The sequence below is a fragment of the Panulirus ornatus genome, chromosome 59, assembly GCF_036320965.1.
Source record: "Panulirus ornatus isolate Po-2019 chromosome 59, ASM3632096v1, whole genome shotgun sequence".
NCBI classification, from domain to species: domain Eukaryota; kingdom Metazoa; phylum Arthropoda; class Malacostraca; order Decapoda; family Palinuridae; genus Panulirus; species Panulirus ornatus.
The window spans coordinates 7,094,516-7,116,867 of NC_092282.1; the positions used below are offsets into that span (position 1 = coordinate 7,094,516).

Consider the following 22,352-nt stretch of genomic DNA (forward strand, 5'->3'; position numbering starts at 1 on the left):
AGAGCACTTGCTAAGTCAGGGGGTTAAACAGAGTTTTAGCCAGTATAAGATTCACCAATTTTGATTATCATAAAGTAAATGAGGATGGCAGAGGCTCATTCACAGGAGTTAATGACCTTACAGCAACCTGACAAGGCCAATGAATATGCAGCATAAATACGAGGTTAGACCTACAGCGATCTGACAAGGCCGATGAATAAGCAGCACAAATATGAGGTTAAACATATCAAGTATCCATTAAACTGAAATTTGTGGAACTGAGAAGTGTTTTTTGTTTTTTTTGTCCACACCACATAAATCTGGACAACAACTGTTTATTCGTTTCTGATTTCAGATTTCATGGGTATTGTCTCTGAATTAATTTACCAAAAAGAAAAGAAAAATTGTTATGGTTGTAGTAGCAATCATCTACAAACAGATATCATTTTAATGGACTTTATGTTGAAAGAGTTAAAGAAAGTGTTTGCTTTTTACTATATGACATACTGTATCTTTATGCCTTGGATATGTAATATCAGTACTGGATATGGCATGCAGTGCTATAATTAATCATAGATGAAATGAAACTGGATGAGCCTCTGTCAACCAGCATAAGCACTTGCTGCCCAAGATGCATGTGGCACATTATTCATGAACTGATTAATATATCTGAAAATATTTTGTCTGTTCCATATGGAGATCCAGGAAAGTGGGGTCTGGATAAACAGGATTTTCATGTTCTGGCCTCCTCTTGTACAACCACTCACTTTCATCTGTAACATTTACAGTCACTGCAATGCAAAAATGCACAACTTAGTTGGTAACGATTCAAAATAAAACACTTGCAAAGCCAGATGTATAAAATAACCAGTATGAATCCTAAAAGTATGACTACTATGGGCTTGTGCATTACACTTATTCCAATATCTATAGCCACAAATGCCAGTGATATCTTCTGCATCAACAATGACTTATGAGTACCTATGGTTCCATATATGATTCCCTAAGGAGATTTCTGATGCAAAAGCCTTTCATGTCTTCACAGTCAGCATGTTTCTCAACATAAATCTAATACCACCTGGCTAATAAACTTCATTTAACATAATCTTTACTGGCCATCTCCTTTCATCTCAACTATGTTTTCCTACTCTTTTTAGTCATTTCAATCTCTGATATTACACATGCCACAACTATAAGAACTAGCACTTTTCTCCTCTGAATTTGTTTCCTTTTCACTTGTTGGAATATGATTTCCCAGTTTAACATATGCTGAAAAATGATCTCTTATAAGCTCATCATACCCATCTTCATACTGTTGACTTAAATGAGAACATAAACTTCAACAGGGCCAAATTTACAATAACAATGAATAAGAAATGTGTGTTCAGCTTCTGACTGCATTCAGCAGAAATAGCAATCATTTGCTTCCTTTTCAGCATTCAAGATTCTTCCATTTCAATACAAATGTAGTGCAAGACAAAAGCAGCAAACCACTCCCATCCAGTGACCAGATTTTGATATCTGACATCAAGAAGTGGGACCAATTACATTAACTCTGATGGATAGTCATAAGAGGCTAGCTGCTCATGACTAGTCACTATTAGTGGTGTTGGGATCTACTTTGCTATAATCTTTTGGGTTACCTTGAAATATACAGCTTAAAACAAAATATAGACAAGCAATTAAAGCTGTTGCACTCTCATCTCACACTCTGGCTCAAAAAATAATCCACCTCATTAAAAGGCCACTGAAAATATTCACCTGCAGACCAATGTGACAACTGCTCTGCTGGTTTGGCAAAATATGGAATATGCAGAGACTAACCTGCATGCATGAAAGGTGGTGGTTTAAGAAGATGCTGGTCTTTAATAGAGAAGTTCTGTGGTGGAAGGTTTTGTACCAGAGGAAGATTCTGAGGCAGGTTAGTTTGAGGCAATAGAGACATTGGAGGAGTCTGGTAGCCACTCATCACTCCTACACCTCCTGGTGCTAATAACTGAAGCTGGCCTCGCATGTGAGCTTCCATAACCTGTAGACAAAATGAAAATTAAGTTCTGTATCCCTAAAGAGAACATAGCATTCAAATCATTTACTTTATTTAAAATTCATTACCAAAACAGCCAGACTAATCAAAACAGCTCTTTCTATGCTGCATACAAAATTGTTCCGGTTATAAACTTTTGAAAATCCAGACACTTTAATCCCAACCTCCCACCCAGTATGTACAAACCCCATGCAGCAGTCAAACGCACAATATGCAATAAAATACCTCAGATAAAAAAACAAAGTTTTCATATTAATTCTATGCTCAAATTTCTACAGAAACATATGCATTGAATAAGGCATTCTGAAATAAAACCCAAGTCTGCCCCAAAATCCAAATAAGGGAAAAGGGAGCAAGGTTTTTTCTCACTGCAAATGGTCATGTTAGAATGACTGTATTTATGGTGCACCTTCTATGCTTGGCAGTGGTTATTCACAGCAGATAGAAAGGTAAAAAGTCAATCAGTTTCATGTATAACTGAACTATCAATAGTCTTCCATTCATAAGTGACCTAACCTCACACATGAACCCTCTAGAATCAGTAAGGAAGGAAGAGCCACCTACTCCATCTTCAATATATGATACAGAGTTCAGGAGATCCATAAAAATATGGAAAGGAAAGTGATAATCTTATAGTTCCATCAAAAGTCACATTTTTGCATGGGAAACACTGATTCAAAGTAAGTTTAACTGCATCTCATGTTAGTAAAACCTGAATGAATGCTTGATGGTTGTAGTAGTTTATATTGAGATACTAAAACTGGTTCTTCTGACTCCTTATGATGTAAGTTTGCCTCTAGCTTGATGTTCTTCCAGCTCCCTGTCTTCCCATAAGCATAAGACTCATTGGGCACTTTCCAACCATGGATGTTGTAGGTACAGGAGGTTATAATGCAATATTACAATGTAAATAATGCAGGATGTTCATCATTAATAATGAAAGCCAGACTGGCTGTGGGGATGCTAACACGTGCCAGCAAATAATCACTCATCATAATGAATAGTTCCTATTGCAATGAACTGTACAGTATTCAAAACTTTATATGTTTGGTGTTATATGTACCACACAATTTCCTTTATCTTTCATGGAAAATACAATCCTTTTGCTGTAGCACATGTGTGCAGTGCAACACCTAGAATATTCAGCATAAGACAGGCACATATTTCACACAGAATCAATAATAAAATCATCTATCTGTAACTGCTTGCATTCTTCATGTATCTTTGTTTCATTCTCCAAACACCCATTTAGGGATTTGTTTTCTGTCAATTCCAATCTTATTTTCATATCTATCTTCCCTGAATTTCCTTATGGAGAAGCTACTGAACAACATCAGTGAGAGATCCAACTAGTGGGATGCACTCTAAAAGTAAAGGCTACCAACTGCAATAATTTTAGTACAGCCAGTCAAGTCCTTCTAAGGTGAAAACTTGGCCAGGAGGAAACACAACATCCTCCATACATGGTATGTATGAGCTGAATCTCAAGTTCAGAGGTAGAAGCAGAATAACACAGGGGTAAAACATGCTCAAAGCTAAGATGGCAGGAGAATTCATGCATCATAACTGCTATCACCACGCTATCTAAATGTCACCTATCAAACACTTTTATGAAGGTGAAGATGCAGCAAAAACCAACCTCTACCAAGAAAATATAAAGAAGTTACAAAAGGTTCAAATTTATAAGATATGAAAACTAAAGTAGCTCCAGTTTCCTACAGGTAAGGTCATAAAAGAAGCTGCCACTAAAAGCAATGCAATCATAAAAGGTCATGCAGATGAAAACTGCCTAAATGAAAAGCTTACTATCAAAAATGCTACCTGTACTGACAATGATTCCCCCATAAAAGAACTATAACAAAAATACTTAGGTTAAAGGCAAAGGTAAGACATTCCCTTAACTATGGTTCAACATAAGTACACATGATTCTGCATCTGTATATCAAAGGATCTAAGAAGCACCCCATAACAACTACAAGGGGAAAAGGAGAGCTTTCCTCTTAGTTCTGTCTAACCACACAACCAGAATGGAAATTAAGGCTATGAGTACCAAAGGGAGTTGGAGCCCAATGAACCTTAAACAAGGGCAAGGATCCATAGCTGGATTTCAAAGATTCTTGATCCATGTTCTTTTGCTGCCTAGCTGAATATAAACTGAAGTTCCATTTTAGCCAGACCTACAACAAAAGTTTAAGCTGAGATTAAACCAGACATTAAGGTTCTATATAGGTTCATGAGGGACTTACACAGCTTCTTGGCCGAGGCTCTGTTCCATTTTCTTGGCCAAGGTTCTGTTCCATTTCAGTCATGCCTACAAATCAAAGTTAAGCTGATGTTGAACTTAGAATGGAAACTAAAGTTTCATTTGGAACCCACAAGGCCTTCTATGACCAAAAGTTCCACTACTGTCCAACCAAAACAAAAGTAAATGTTTTCTTTCGACAAGATTAATAACATAAACTTAAGCCATCACTGAGTTTAAACTGGAAACAAAGGTTTTGTCTGGGTGCCTCAAAAGAGATTTCCAAAGCTTCTTGGCTCAGGTACCAACATTTTCAGTAACTCTCAATGCAGGCTGTGAAACCTCTGCACACTTTCCAACTGCAGCTTTTGCTAATCCTAAAAATGATGGCATTACAGAGCAGTACTTTATCAGGGGAAGAAGTGGTGCCTTGAAGAGCATCATTACTGTTTTACTTCTTGTCTTAAAGCCTTCCATTTCTAGCCTTCAATCTTTATGGAAGTGGTAACTGTTGCTCTCTGGTGTTCACTGTAAGTAGGGACATCTAACATAATCATTCTGAGGTCTTTTACACCATTCTTCTAACATATGATGGAGTTCATTTCTGTTTGGTATTCATTACTTTTTTCATTTCTTCACTTCCCCACTATAATAATCAAAACTTTTGATCAACAAAAAGCAAACTATTACCAGTGGCTCAATGGAGGACATAAGTTTATTTGTAATTTCAAAGTGCCTTCAACTGATGATTTTCTGAACTTATTCTAGAATCACCTGCATGGGATGATATGTAACTGTGGCCTACGTTCATGTTTATGTCAAATATAGGAACGAGAAATAGTAAAAGTGCAAGTAAAATTCCACAAGAACTAGGCTTTATACTTTAGAGGCATTCCAAATTGTTTGATTTACAGTCTCTTCCCAGGATAGGTGAAACTAACAAAATCTGGTATGCAGGAGCAACATGTGGGCAATCGGTTGAACCAGGGTACATGAAGCAGTCGAGATACCATGGCGAGGTCTGTTGAGCATGGATATGAACAGAGGAGCTCTGGTTTTCCTTCACTATGCATGAGAGCTTGGGAGGAAGTAAGCAAATAAAGCTGTTCTTTATGTATTCCTGGCACTACCTCATGTTGTGGGAAATCATGAATAAGTCTGAAGAAAAATAAATAAAAATGTGAACCATCTATACACCCAAAGCAATTTATATTCAGCAAGCCATAAACATTTAAGTCTTAGGGCAACACTGTGGCTTTTAAATTTTGATGCATAAGCCATCACTTAAACCAAGTGCATACCCTTTGAACTCAATGCATCATTGTCTCTCTCACTATCCTCCATTCTGATTGGATACTAAGTCTTCCTCTAATTTTGTACTGAAATGTACTCTCATTATGGTTTCTTGAGATCTCCAAATCAGATAGCTGGCTGTCATCATCAAATGAGTCCAAAATAATCCAGTCTATGTAATGCATAGTGACAGGATGGGGTCTCAAGGGAACATCACATCAGCCCTCCAAGGTGATCTAATGCATAATTTTGATGCCTGATTATTTTTCTGCACGCTAATCAAAGTTTAGGGCATAGAAATTTGCAACTAAATGTAACAGTGCTCTTCTCTGGTTGCAGACAAGAACACTTACAAAATTTTGTCCGTTTAGAGCCAATGTTATATGCTTCATTAGCATAAAATGAGAAAACATGATACAACCCCATCAACAGATCATTTCTGTAAAGTTTGGTTCATCTAACAAAGTGGTTTTAGAAAAGATGAAAATGTTGAAAGTTTACACACAAATAGGACGCAACAATACTGGACAAAAAGTTATGACTGTATCTCCAGGTGAACTAAAAATTGGTTCACATAATTGAAGATGTAGTAAATGGTCACCCTCATCTTGATGACTGCATGTTTTAAAAGGCACATGAGTACTCATCCTCAAGCAAAAAATCACTCAATCATTTTGCTGGCTTTCCATTTTGAAGAACCACTGCCAGGCAGGTGGGCACTCTACTGGCAAACAGTCATGCTAAAATGGCATGCATGAAGAAGAAAAAAGTATGCATAATGCTCATTTACCATCTTACCACAAAATTTACATGATTAGAACTTCAATAAAACAGCTGAATTAAACTGCAAACATTAGCATACACTACATGTTTTAACTAACTGATGAATATAAGAGCAAACATCCTTTATCTTAAATACCTACACTTTGTCCCTTTGCATTACCTTATTATCTTGAAGTTGACCGCATGCTGGGCGGTACATATCCTGATGTTCATGGTGGGGGAGAGGGAGGGAGGTTATAATACCTCTCATGATGCTTCAAATATATGGTAGATGACAAACAGTTACTTCAACATATCACTGTGTCCCTTTAAAGTGCAATTCTAAGGAGTACCTGTCTATGGCAAATCCCAGACAAATATTTCTGCATATTGGCTACATACCTCTTCATGATGAGTGTCTCCTGGACCAACAGTGTGTCTCCTGGAACACAGATACTTGTCTACTGACCGCTGATTGGGTTCATCCGTGTCTGATTCTCCACTGATGTCTGTGTCACCATACTGTGGAATAAAAGGGTGTTAGATCAAAGTAAAATCACATTCTGTTTACATCCATCATTCATACCTACAGCATCTGCTTATTCAAGAGGATATATCCTGTGCAAATTATTTAAAAAACAGTAACCCAAGTAATGAATCCAGTACAAAATCTTAAAAAATTAGGAAATGTGTTTGGAGGACAAATACATCCTTCATCTAAATAACAGATGTCATAGAAGCTGAAGCTTTCAAATTGGAAAACAAAATCTAATCTATAGTAAAGGCTCTCAATCTCACTGTGACCAAATGACCATCATATGAATTTTACCAATGCCAAACCTAAAATAATCTTATTTGACCAAACCTGAACAAACTACGGAAGAAATATAAATACATGAAGCATACCCCATAATAGAATTAGAGGTGTTGGAAAGACTGAATTAGAAGAGATGAAAAGACTGGTAGGGTTCTTTGATTATGCATGTATGGGTAAGAGCGAGGGATGGACTACAACAGAGTTATACCAATCTATATGAAGTCAACTTATATGAAGATTTCAAGGTTCTTATTTGGGATTAATAATCACTATGATGGAGGTAGGAAGGCTAGAGTGAAAAGTACAGTCATGAAAAAGAGCACAAGAGGTGCAGTTACAATTATGTCATATGGGATGAAGTGCTCGTTCCATTCAATTTTCAAAAGTAATGTATAAACAGGTGAAAGTATCAGGAGAAAAACTGAAAAACCCACACAGTCTAGATAAAATTAGAAATATACAGACAATAAAAAATCAAAATGCGGGCGACATGTACTGTAAAGAAACTACTACAAAGGTGTACGGATGAAGGCCTGTCAAGATGATTTGGCCATGTAAGATATAAGGGAGAAAACAGGCTCATGATGATTTATGGTAGCATGGATGCTGATATGAGGGAAAAGGGGAAGACCAAAAAAGAGATGGGGTTGTATCACTATTAGTCTACAGAAAGGATTACAGTACCGTCAAGAACATTCTTCCCTGAAGAAGCCAACCTTACCCTGTCCAATATAACACCAGCCCTGATGCTACTGGAGCCCCATTAAAAGGGGTCCTGGGATTACATAACTAACTACAAAAAGGGGATGGATTTTTATAATCATGGGAACCTATCTCTCTAACTTTTTTTTTATGTCATACAAGTTTTTTAACTTTTGAACACTGTCAGCATTCACAATTTCATCATTTGCTTTTCCATTCACTCAAAACTCTGATATTAAAAAAGTACTTCTTTGAGTCTTTTCTAAAAAGTTTTTTGCCTGGTTTCTTGTTAAGGCCTCTGGTTGCTCCACCTTTTCATTACACAAAAATCTGCACTTGTAAATACCAAAAACTGGTTTTGAAACTTGAAGGTTGCGGCAAGTCTTTCTTTAATTTTCACTCTTCCATTGTGGATAAATCTACACTCTAACAGCATCCTGTAACTCACCTCTCTCAATTCTGACACCATCTTTGTTACCCTTCTTGAGACCTTCTCTCTTAGTTCTCAGTGCTGTGACCAAACTCAAGATGCATTTTCTAATTTGAGTCATATGCACTTTGTAAACAACTTGCTGTAAACTTCCTTATCCATGTACTCAAACAAAATCTCAATATCTGCCAGCACACAGCTTGTCTCCTTTACTTTTCTCTTGATGTGGCATTCTAGTAAAAAGAAATGAACAATGTCAACCCCCAAGTCTCTCACACAGAGATTCCTGTTGCTCCTTTCCTGTTAGATCACACGAACATGGATGCCTCTTTTCACCATGTCCCATCCTCACTACTTTGCATTTACCCAGGTTGAGTTTCATCATCCATGTATTAGTCCAACTTTGGAGCTTGTCTATGTCCCTTTTTATGGCGGTGATGCATTCCTCGTCACTCTCTACTTCAAAAATACTGAACCAGAAAATACATCCTAACCCACCACAGCCAACTCTACACCAGACCATACAATGAACACTTGATACCAAAAGGGATTTGAAGAAACCCCCCAACCAATGTCAGCTTCTGGTGCCCAAGCTGCCATCACCTCCAACCTCTCTCCAGATTGATATTTAACTCTTCTTATCTAAAACCATGAAAAAAAGACTAACCAATCACAGAAACTCTAACCCTAAGAGTGACCCCACAAAACCCAACCCTACCAGAACAGATTTAAGTGCTACACCCCACCACAGCATTTCTTAAAGTCCCACACACAAAAACAATGGTCTAAAAAGAGGCAAACATACAGAAATTTTCATCCAATGTACTTCAGCACTCAAAGTAATTCATCACAGTCCTTGCTTTCTTATATTATACCTTTCAAAAACTGGTTGGCTGATGATCTTAAAATCTCTTCCACACTACTTCCTTATGCTCTTTAGCTTCCTAACATCTGCCTCCCCCCCAAAAAAAAAGTGATGACTTAAAAGTGATGACTATAAGACAAAGACTGTAGAACAAAAACCCTAAAACAGTTAAAAGTGGCGAGTGCTATATGCGAGCCCTACCTTTTGGCAAAATGGTATGAGCAATACAGAGAATTAGTAATGAGGAAAATTAAGGTAGGAACATTAGGCAGAAACAGTTAATAGAAGTAGCTGGTACAAACACTAGGCAGGATTATTAGGGAGAAGTAGTCTGGAGGAACATTAAGTCAAAACCTCTGCAAACACTGCACTAGACCTGCCCTCTGCCAATAGCCTGTTAAGGGTGAGGCACTAAAGGCTAAAAACCCACACTGGAGTTCACTAGTTATGGAGACTCTACTGCCGTGGCCATCTCCTTGAGGGAGTTCCACAATGGAACAGGTGTCAAAGATATAGACAGATAGAAGTATCTAAACTATCAACTGGCAGGCCTGTCTCTTTGTAGCCCTACCAAGGTAACTGCCAAGCGCAAGATGACTAACACTGTACACAGTTAAACAATTCATCAATTTGCTTGGCAGGATAGAAATTGAAAGCTACTGGAGTGATGCATTTTCATGAAAATATTTTACTGCTGAGGGAAAGAATGTACTGGCAACATTGGAAGTATGAAGAGGGAAAATGGCTGGGGTGACGTGTTATACTACATAACAATTTCAGTTCAATGTTCAGGGTGTCATGGCCAGAAAGAGAGACATTTGGTGGTGTAAGTACTGCACCTTCCTAAAACTATCTACTAGATTTTGTCATGACACCAGGGATACTGCACAGTACTCACCACCTGCCCTGAATGCTGAAGAAATGTATGATAACCAGGAGGAGGGTGTTTTGGTGGTGAGAGAGTGTTGAGACCAGGAAGGTAGGGTGTGGTGGTTGTGAGAGGTGTGGCAACCAGGTTGTGGTGGCCTAGGTGGTAAGGTATGGTGGAAAACAAAAGTGGAGATAGGTTTATAAACAGAGAAACAAGGAGCAATAGGAATAGCCAATGAGCAAGAGGGCTTAGGTATGAATTATGGAGATATGGACAACCTTGCAGTCACACAGCAACTGAGAGATACTAGGGAGCAACAAATAAGTACAGCAAAATATGGAGGAAGAAACTTGGGCTGAACTAAGGCATCTGAAGCAGTCAAGGGAACCCATGGAAAGGTTCATAGAGCCTGGTTGTGGATTGGGGTCTATGGTTTCAGTGTATTATAGATGACAGTTGGAGAATGAATGTAAGCGAATGAGGCCTTTTCTTTATCCTTCCCTAAAGCTAACTTGTTTACATGGGAGATGGCTAAGAAGTGTGAAAGGGAGAAGGGAAATATATATAAATGATGGCCAAGATTAGGGCATTCAGTTGCCTGTGGCATGTCAGATAAAAAAAAAAGCAGGAAAGTAACTTTGTTGAGTATAACCTATTTTTGAAAGACTGGTAAAGAAAAACAGAAACTAAATGAATCACAACTTACAAAGAAGATATCATCAAAAAGAGAAGAAGATGGGGTTTATATGTAAGAGGTAATAGACAATAAATTTACTAGATTTCTAAGATAAAGTGAGCACTGACCTAGACAAAAAAGATGAGTGGGTAGATTGTGTGTTCTTGGACTGCCAGAAGGCATTCAACACTGTCCCACACAGGAGGCTGGTAAGAAAAGTGGATTCTCAGGCAGGCATAAGAGGGGGACTCCTTTGATGGATCGAAAATTATCTGAACAGAAAGGAACAAAGGAAGCATGTCAGAGGTGCTGTTTCAAACTGGGCTGAAGTAACAAGGAGCATCTCACAAAGCTCAGTCCTGGCAATGTTGTTATTCCTGACATATGTAAATGACTTATTATAGAGACTTAAATCATATCAGAATATGTATGCGCAGGATGCTCAAGTTATGAAAGTAGTAAGGTGTATCCAGCTTTGATAACCAATATAGACTTGGATGATGAAACTGACCAAATTGATGAAAACAGGAGAAAGTGAAAGAAGGTCCAACCTAACTACCACTTTGCAGGACTAAAGTTGAGGAGCATATGTGTGAAAGAATTTGGGGATTGCCAAACTATCCATCCAGATTACCACAAGTAAGAAAAGTGGTAAAACCATAAATCATCTGTTTGTTACTGGTAAAATAAAACTACATTTAACTCTCTTAAGGTTTTCATATGCAATCCACATGTGAGCAACTTTACTCTTTCTGGGATTTCATGAGCCAATCACATATGATTGATTGCAAGTCATATAATTTCAGCTTAAATACATATCAATACTCGTTTAAGACATTCACATATCAGAAAAGGTTTTGTTCATACGCTTGGCAGAGAGCCACACCTCCCTACCATCCACCCCAGGTGATAACACCCTCCCATCTACGTGCATCTTCATTCATCATGTTGATGCTTGATTTCTTTTATGATTATTTACTTACATGCAGCAGCTTCAGCATAACCTTTATATATTTGAAAAAAAAAAAATTGCCATATCTGTATGTCTACATACAGTATACTGTACCTAAAATTATTACATTTTATTTTCAATTCACAATTTCATGTAGCAAAACATATATTCCAAAATATCTATTAACAAACAAAGTCAAAATAAACTATTCAGGATCATTTTGAGAAAAAAAGTGGTGTAACAGTTAATGTTACTGACATGACACAATCACCAGCCACCAAGGTCGACCTGCAGATTCAAATCCTGGTCACTGCAGTTGGTCTGCATTCAATCTAACTATTCATCCTCCTCTAAGGGCCAGTTGATAAACTGATTACCTGGCTTGGGTTGGTTATCAAGGTAAAGATGCGTATGCCTGATGGCACAGTAGTCATGTCAGAGTTGCAAGATTGTGATCATGGGCCTTAGAATATGTATAATATAATGGAAGGGAAAAACCATAAAGAGTGTATTAGGTTTATGTGTAGTACCAACAATCATCAAAAACTTATATAAATAAGGAATATTCATGTCACCAGCCAGGGTCCTCCCCTGCTAAACCCTCACATCAATATGGAGCAAAATATACTATTTTTTGGTGACTTTCTTCACAAACATGGAATAAAGAAATATTGTCAGTGGAAGTTCTTTTCTTATTTGGTTATCATTTCATACCACAATCACAGGTAAGGGTTAACATCACATTTACCCTCAAGTAATCCCTCCAATCCTTTCCATCCAACACAAATCTTGCCTGTGATGGTTAAAGTCCCAATACTGCAAAGCCATCTTTACTTCATCCCTTAGTCTCTCTCTCTCCTATTTCTTGCTATCTCTGCTCCTGACACAAATCCTCTTTGTCAGTCTCTCATGACTCCTCCTATCAATATGCTCAAAACATTAATGCAGAGCCTGGCTTGTCCTCTCAATCAAACTGTTCACTACCAAGTCACTCTCTGACACTCATTTCTCAAATGATCAACCCATTTTCAGGAACAAAGGGTACTCAGGCAAGTAGTTTCCAACACAACACCCTTATACTTCCCTTTATATTTAACCTATTAACAGCTATTATACCATATACAGCATGGGACATCTCCAGCAACTGATTGCAAGTATGCCATATATGGTCTTGGGCATTCTAAAATCCAAGATGCTGCAAACAGTGTAGCAAGTCAGAAAGCAACCACTGGCAACTCAATCAATATTTCCACATCCTTCACCCATATTTTTCAATTCAGCTGATATTTATGGATTGTATACAATGTGAAGGCCATAGGAAATCATGAAAAGCTCTGTGGGGGCCTGGTTGTGGATTTGGTTTGGATACACTGCACATGACAGCAAGTGACATTTCTTCATGTTCCTAGCGCAACCTTAATAACGTGAGAAACAGTGGACAAGTATGAAAAAAAAAGATCTACAGATGTACATAAATAATGAGAAACATTTATTGGGAATTATAACATGTCTGCATACTAAGATGTGTATATATTTTGTTGTTGGGGGGGATGCATCATATACCTAGCAGTGTTGGCGCTTAAACATTTATTCACTTGATAATCTCACCATGCACTTAAGTAATGTGATATCATGTCAAGGTGGAAAAACTTTTAAATGGTACTTTTTTTTTGGGGGGGGGGAGAGAGAGAGAGAGAGAAAGAGAGAGAGAGAGAGAGAGAGAGAGAGAGAGAGAGAGAGAGAGAGAGAGAGAGAGAGAGAGAGAGAGAGAGAGAGAGAGAGCCACACTATGGTCACACTAAATATAAATGAATTTTTTTTTTTGTTGGGGGATGCATCGTATACCTAGCAGTGTTGTCACTTAAACATTTATATTTATTTATTTATCTAGCTTTGTCGCTGTCTCCCACATTTGCAAAGTAGCGCAAGGAAACAGACGAAAGAAATGGCCCAACCCACCCCCATACACATGTATATACACACACGTCCACACACGCAAATATACATACCTATACATCTCAATGTACACATATATATTACACACACAGACACATACATATATACCCATGCACACAATTCACACTGTCTGCCTTTATTCATTCCCATTGCCACCTCGCCACACATGAAATACCATCCCCCTCCCCCCTCATGTGTGCGGGGTAGCGCTAGGAAAAGACATCAAAGGCCTCATTCGTTCACACTCAGTCTCCAGCTGTCATGTAATAATGCCCGAAACCACAGCTCCCTTTCCACATCCAGGCCCCATACAGCTTTCCATGGTTTACCCCAGACGCTTCACATGCCCTGATTCAATCCACTGACAGCACGTCAACCCCGGTATACCACATCGATCCAATTCCTTGCCCGCCTTTCACCCTCCTGCATGTTCAGGCCCCAATCACTCAAAATCTTTTTCACTCCATCTTTCCACCTCCAATTTGGTCTTCCACTTCTCCTCGTTCCCTCCACCACCGACACATATATCCTTTTGGTCAATCTTTCCTCACTCATTCTCTCCATATGCCTAAACCATCTCAAAACACCCTCTTCTGCTCTCTCAACCACGCTCTTTTTATTTCACACATCTCTCTTACCCTTACATTACTTACTCGATCAAACCACCTCACACCACACATTATCCTCAAACATCTCATTTCCAGCACATCCACCCTCCTGCGCACAACTCTATCCATAGCCCACGCCTAGCAACCATACAACATTGTTGGAACCACTATTCCTTCAAACATACCCATTTTTGCTTTCCGAGATAATGTTCTCGACTTCCACACATTCTTCAAGGCATTTATTCACTTGATAATCTCACCATGCACTTAAGTAATGTGATATCATATCAAAGTGGAAAAACTTTTGAATTTTGAAGGGTACTATACTGGGGGGGGGGACTACCACACTATTATGGTCACACTAAATATCTATAATAGCTGCAGTCAATGGGTTACAAAAATACCCGTAATCACCTTTGCAGACAAATCTTTCCTTCCATACATTTCCTAATGCACCCAAGACCTTAACCCCTCTTCCATCCTGACTTACTGCAGTCCCTATGGATTCATATGTTGCTTCATCAAATTCCAAATATCTAAGGCAACCCACTTCCTCAGATCCTCCCATTCAATTCTTAAGTGGCAAGTACTTTTGCTAACTACCCCAAACAAGAAAAAAATTCCTTTATGAGCAGATATATTAAAAAGAAAACAATACTAAAAACTTTATGCTGGCCACTGGGAGTCTGGGAGTGTTGAGTTAAAGAAGGGTGTGTGGCTCACATTATGGTCGATCCTTCCTCACTTCAAAATAAGAAAGGACACTGAGGTCCTGTTTCTTTGATTTCCACAAACTTGATATCACTCCACTCTTATTTCGAACAAAAAATCATGGCATTAATGGTGAATAAGAATCAAGGCATTAATGGTGAATAAAATAAACAAATTGGAGCAATGTGGAACACCGGGGTCGACATGCTGTCAATGGATTGAACCAGCGCATGTGAAGCATCTTGGGTAAACCATGGAAAGTTCTGTGGAGTCTGGATGTGGAAAGGGAGCTGTGGTTTCGGTGCATTATACATGACAGCTAGAGACTGAGTGTGAACAAATGTGGCCTTTGTTGTCTTTTTCTAGCGCTACTTCACGCACATGCGGAGGGAGGGGGTTGTTATTTCATGTGTGGCGGGGTCGGGACGGGAATGAATAAGGGTAGACAGTATGTATATGACTGTGTGTGTATACATATGTATACACTGAGATGTATAGGTATGTATATGTGCGTGTGTGGACGTGTATGTATATACATGAGTATGTGGGTGGGTTAGGCCATTCTTTCATCCGTTTCCTTGCGCTACCTCACTAACGCGGGAGACAGCGACAAAGTATAATAAATAAAATAATGAAATAAACAAATGCTCACATCCATTCTTTAGTTGTCATGAGTAATGCACCAAGACCGCAACCCCCTAACTACAACACTACATAACTATGTACACTAAAAATGAGTGAGGGTGTGTGGCTGGCACATCTGGGAAAATACTTCCACCTCAAGACTAGATGGGAGGATAATGAGGTTCTGCTTGCTTGTTTATTTTTCCTGGACTTGGTACCAAACTGTACTATTTTTTCTTAGTTAGTGAAGGATATGAATACATATAAAAATTAAAATAAAGCTATGCACATCAAATGAATGAATACTACTGTAATGTATACATGATAATCCAATTTTTTTTATACATAGTGCCATTTCCCACTCTGAGACTTAAGAGAAAAAATCCTCACTGGGCCCCCTTCTCTGTTCTTCTTTTGATTGGTCTCTTCAATCAAGGAGTCAAACAGATATGACAGAAAAGAACCCTAAAGAAAATTAACAAGAATGGTCCTACAACTGAGTGAACTGGATTAAGAGGGTAATAAAGAACACCCTAAATTTACCCATGTTGGGAAAAAGAAGTATATTGCGAGGTACGTTAACTATATACAAATCATACAGAGGCTATGATGATGTTAACACAGAACAGTTCTTTGAAATTAGAACAGACTCCAGTGTAATAAGGCAAATTAGAATTTAAGAAATGAGAGAGTAAGGAGGGATGTGCAAAGCATTTCTTCACTTATGGAGGGGAGGGTATGTGGAGCAAGTTAGACAAAGCATCATTAAAAAAGTAAAGACTGAATAACAGAAATGCTTGGATGAGAGACTAAGCCCCCGTGAGTGTTAAGCTCATACCCAACACATACAAATGAATACATGCAAATAAGTAATAAAACACACACACACACACACACAGTCAAGTTCATGGATTAAAAGACTTTCAGCAATTGTTCACATCATATAAGGCCAAAACTAGAATATACTTCTCAAGTGTGGTCACCAGACCTAAAGAAGCATAAAAAATTAACATCAAAGGTCCAGAGGAGAGCAACGAAGATGTTACCAGAATTAAGAGAACTGGCTATAAGGAAAGGTTTGAGGCATGAAAGCTGCCCATCTTGGAAAACTAAAGAGAGTGAGCTCATCATAACCTAAAGTTTATGAAACATATCAATGATGCAGACAGTGAACAACTCTTCAAAAGATGAAGTATTTTTACACTATAATGGTGGGTAAAAGGAAAAAAATGACAAAAGGCACCAATAATGCAGACAACATACATAAATTCAAAACGTTGTATGATAGCAGAGAATGTTCATGAGATGGGGCACTATGAGTGAAAAAAAAACCCTCTACAGTGCCAATAGGTAATTATAAAAAAGTAATTACACAGCTCTAATTTCAAAATCATAATCACGACAAACATCCCTAAAAAAGGAATTACCCCCCTTTAAAAAATTCTAACATTTACACATGGAGTCTTACCCACATCTGACTTCTCACCTTCTCTAAGGAGTAAGTTTGGTATGGGTCATGGAGAACAGGTAGATTCTGCGGAATAGGTGAACAGGAGAAAAGAGGCACAGCATGTGGGGTTTCTTCGGTGTCAGACACTGGACTTCTGTCGACGAACCCTACAGAAATACAATGCAGTTGATAAAAAGTATATCTCTATCAATGTGTGCACATCAAATCTGCTGTCTACTATATCTATTCAACAGCTACCCAGTGTCATCTTCACCTATGCACCTCATGTGACACCTCTATAATTCTTCCTATGTAAAAGAAAAAATTCTTTGTCTTTATTTCTCATTAATTAATCCACACTACTAGGATCACATGACCAATGCTATGCCAGGATTCACAGAGGATTGGCATACTTACCGGTGGTAATAGATGACTTTCTGTGGTGTGTGGGTGCAACTGGGAGGGCTTGAGGGTATAGGGCAATGGAGGGCGATGATGAAGCTGATGAAGCTTCTGCCACCTGTTCCTCCAAGAGGTGGTATATGGCACTAATGTGGTCAAACTTCATCCCATGCACACACTGAGGATGTTGTAATCTTTAGTTAGTATCACAATCTACACAAAATTAGTTATGTCGTGCAACAGTTACTATAGATTATGTGTTGACAACACTTTCATGTTTAAATAATACAACATATGAAAGGAATCAGAAATGACGACCAGTTTAAATTCCCTCACGTATACTGCAATGCAAAGAGTAGTTGCTAAGGTGTTTCCCTAAGAAAAGGGTTGCAACCTAACATTAATGTTACAAGTTAACCAACTCTAGGAATACCACAGCAAGTAATACCTTAACAGCTCAACCTATCTCACGATGGGTGACCACCATTTTTTCAATGTCAAGGGCTCCAGATATAGAAAAAAGTCCTCATCAAAGCCAGGCCTTGAATAAAACAAAAAAGTAACATCATACTTATAAGGCAAGAATAAAAGCTCAGCAGTGTAGGGGAATGAAACAAGACATCAAATCAACCATCCTTGAGCTGCCAATGATCATTCAGGGACTGTGACACAATGGCATAGCAAGTACCAAGTGGCTCTGAGTTAAAAGCTGTATAGATTTCAGAATGTGGAAATTGGAGAAAACCCAGGAAAACCATTATGATCATAGAAAACAAGCTTTCCTCATCTACCACATAAGCAAACTAAAGCATTACATGATCAATTCTTCCAATTGGTATACATATATGATATTCTCAATATCCATACTAGTATGTATGGAGATAAGATCTAATAACGATGATGCATCAGTCTGCTCAAAAAACTTAGAGGTTGTAATCATATGTGCATATGTGTGTCATCACCTATTTATTATGCATGATCAGTATGTTTACTTACTTTTAATCATCTATTCATTCTTAACAAGGATGAAGTTCAACACTCATAGGGCCCCTTCCCTAAAAACATCTACAATCATACAACCTTAGACTTCTGTATGCTGTCTGCATTGACCACATCCACTACCAGTTTATTTCATATGTTTACCACTTTTATACTAAAAAAGAAATCTTTCATCTTTTTAATTAGTATCTCGCTTAACCTTCATCTCTTGTGATTGTTCTAGCCCTAATTATTTTTGAAGAACTGTTTACCATCTACATCATCAATCTGGTTTGAAATCTTAAAGGCTGTGACTGGATCTCTCTCTTCTATGGTGGGCAAATCTTTGACCTCTTGCCTCTCCCTTCAACTCAGCCCTGTTTATTTTGATACCATCTTTGTTGCCCTACCAGGAACCTTCTCTATCAATTCTTAGTACTACTTTTGGTGTATTTACTAGAGAAATATATTCTTACTCAAGCATCATGTGGGACATGAATAGTTTGCTGAATATTTCCATATCTACATACCAGAGAGCCTTCTTAATATGTGCCAGAAGACACTTTGTCCCCTTACTATTCCACTAAAGTAAGACTCTGACAACGTATTAGGGATGATATCCGCTCCCAAGTCCCTCCCACATATATATTCATGCAGCTTATTTCCAGCTTGATAATATTCATATCAAGGTTTTTCAGTGTTTCATCATCATTACATTTACAAGGGCTGAAGTTCATCACCAATGTAACAACCATGTACCAGACCCTTTCCAATCTTTCTACTTCTCCTTGTACTTTGATGCAATCCTTCTTACTTTTCATGACCCTCATACAGGTGTGTGTATGTGTGTGTGTGTGTGTGTGTGTGTGTGTGTGTGTGTGTGAATGCACATGAGTACATGCATGCAAGCATACCGTGAGTGCTTCTGCAGAATAGTGTATTTGAGTAGGGGATTTGCATGCATGTAAACCTGCTTATTTGTCTCTGTGAAGAGGATAACATGGGTCACCAGAGACACAGCAAGACAATGTGAACATTGTGAGAACCCTCATCAAAGCATCTAGAAGTGAGGTTTCATTGGTAAGAAATTTCATCAAAAACTCCACTGTCGTCTCATGAGGATTGAATTCAATCAAAACTCTTAACTGGTAACTACAGATGTACCAAAATAGTACATTAATGGGTAAATTCAAGTTCTACAATATAATAGATGTGGATTCTCTTATCCAAATCAAGATTTTACATGTTCCAATAACAATACAGCCTCCTAACCTCCTAAACAGAGGCTATCTTTATTGCATCAAAAAAGACAATTCACCTAAAGAGGTCACACGTGTTAGGAGATTGCAAATTCCCCTTACCTCTTCAAATTCCCCTCTTTAAATAAGAGAAAGAGAGAGAGAGAGAGGGGGGGGGGCAATTCCAACTATGCCAATTATGGTACTGAACTTACCAAAAGTAAAATATCAAAATCTTACTTTTGTGATTATCAGATAAAAAAGACGATGGATTCACAGAATTTCCATGTAAAAGCAACCATATATACATGTATACATAGAAACAAAGACAGATGCCAAGATGACTTAAGCACCCAAATCATGTCATGAAGATAAAAGATGAATGCCTAAAGTCACATTAATATGATTCAGACTTTGTAATAACGGTTACATAACTGCCAGTTCAACCTACACAATTCCGAGTCCAGAGAGAAGACAACATGAAAAGCTTAGCCTCATCAACTTACTAATCAAGAACAAGAGACTTCTGGTCTGAATTTAATAGAGACTCTTCCAAGGACAGCTTAGCCAGAGTTGGGACATCAGTAGTATGTGAAAGCCACAAGACTGCTTAGCTTCTTATATTTCCATTTAAAAGCAAAACATCTTCAGCCCTCTCAGCAAGGCCTGTTTACCGGGCAAAAATCTTTCAGGAACAGAGACATTCACCATCAACACACTACAACTCCTGAGCCATGTATGCCTTGCTGTAATATTTACCTTGTCAAGCACATTAAAATACTAAATCTTAAGTTGACTTGTGAGCTTCTGGAAGGGATGATGCTGAGATGAACTGTGACAGACCTGGTGCTCTTCATATACTTTTTGTTTCCTCCCCTTTGATTTAGTCCAACTAGTCTTGCTGAGGACACAAACAAGCAGCAGTTGATGACAAGAAGTAAAATGAAATGAAAAAAAGTGAAGCCATGCAAGTTATGAAGAACAAATAAAATAAATTACCATCACACCATCACTTCTAGCACACATAACTACAGAGAACAACTCTAATTGCAATCAGCACACAGTCCTACTACTGGCTGGTCACAGCCCTCACCTGTAAGATCTTTTCTCTGTCTAGATCAGGTATTATGTGCATCATGTGCTCTAATACCTGATCACTGTCAGGCGGAGGGAGGTCACTCTCATCTGTGCTGAAATACTGGAGGATCTCCTTGATTTTGGGTTCTATACCTTCCTGTTATGGGAAAATAAAGAATAAACTATACTTCATAATATTAGGCATTATTCACTAATCATTATTTCTACTGAGTAAGAAGCCCTATAAAAAATGTATATAAGGCATCCTTCTGTATAACTGTTCACGTGCAAACTTATTTAGGCCGAAATATGCTTCCTGCCTTAGTGAGGTAGCCTTGGCAATAAGCACCAATACCAATATCCTCATTTGCTCACATCCAATCTCTGGCTGTATTATATACTGGAGTGAAATTATTTATATATTTTCTTTCTCTCATCATTAGCTTCCTACCTAATTACATGGGGTGAATCATGGCACTGAAACAAATTAACAAATACAGCAACCATTCTATTGACATTTTACTTTTTGTTTGTCTAATCAATGAATTATTAACTTCATTCTAAATTCCATGGGACAGATTTGATACATACCACCTATAATTCATTGTTACACATCCTCAGCCGATGTCCAGTGTACTGAGGTGAATTAAGAACTTGCACACCAATTTAAACACATAACTGTATTCAACTATCATGTGAAGTGAAATCCATCCCTTATTTCTTATCTCAACATGGATAACATAGGAAAGAATCTAGTTACAAGTACACCATGGGTGAAAGGTCACCTTCAGGAATGCTGTATCATCATCACTGGACAAAAAGGTATTATCAAGGGCCTTGTCATTCCAAAGGCCTTCATTTTCCTGCCTCTGAGAGAAATGCAGCCTCAGAGATGCAGGAGCCCTATGACAGGGGTACTGAGATTAAACATATGTGTGAGGTAAACCATGGAAAGGGCTGTGGGGCCTGATAGTGGGTAGGGAACAGTGCTTTCTGTGCATTACACACAGCAGCAAGAGAATAGATGTGAGCGGATGTGGCCTTTCTTCATCTGTTCCAGGCATTACCTCGCCAACACAGGACGCAGCAATCAGGTATAAAAAAAATGGCAATACTTATAATATGAATGATGCTTACCATAGTTATCCATTTATGTTGCATTATCCGTTCTATACTTATTCTCTTCTCAGGGTCCACTTGCAGCATCTTTCTAATTAGATTATCACATGCTGAAATACAGAAAAAACTGCTTGTACATCTGAATCAGACTTAAATCAAGCCTCTATCAATTTTCACATTCATAGTCAACATTCAAAGTTAACAGAAATCTTCACCTCTATTAAAAGTTTTCTAATTAATTTGTACAATTGTCTGTCAATTCAAATATATGCTCTCATCTCTAATCTGCATTTATTACTGTATTACCCATATTATCTTATCACATGACTGTTAGAGACTGGGGGGGAACGAATGTGGCCATTTTAGTCTGTTTTCCTGACACTAACCTCACTGAAAAGGGGGAAGCGATGCTGTTTACTTTGGGGTAGGGTGGCACTGGGAATGGATTCAAGGTAAGCAAGAATGTATATGTGCATGTGTATATACATATATGTCTGTGTAAGTATATGATGATACATGTGCATGTATGGGCATTTATGTATATATATATATATAT

General features: G+C 38.2%; 1 protein-coding gene across 2 annotated transcripts in view; it reads right to left on the reverse strand.

The window, feature by feature from the left end:
* The window catches only part of LOC139767069 (uncharacterized), a 120,825-nt gene that overhangs the window by 69,659 nt on the left and 28,814 nt on the right, over window positions 1-22,352 (reverse strand). For both annotated transcript variants that reach the window (XM_071696035.1, XM_071696034.1), the window contains 6 exons: window positions 21,815-21,906; window positions 20,694-20,834; window positions 17,400-17,562; window positions 17,019-17,149; window positions 6,723-6,842; window positions 1,804-2,008 (listed from right to left, as the gene is read on the reverse strand). In XM_071696035.1, the coding sequence (XP_071552136.1) occupies window positions 1,804-2,008; window positions 6,723-6,842; window positions 17,019-17,149; window positions 17,400-17,562; window positions 20,694-20,834; window positions 21,815-21,906 (852 nt within the window). The remainder of the gene's footprint in view (window positions 1-1,803; window positions 2,009-6,722; window positions 6,843-17,018; window positions 17,150-17,399; window positions 17,563-20,693; window positions 20,835-21,814; window positions 21,907-22,352) is intronic.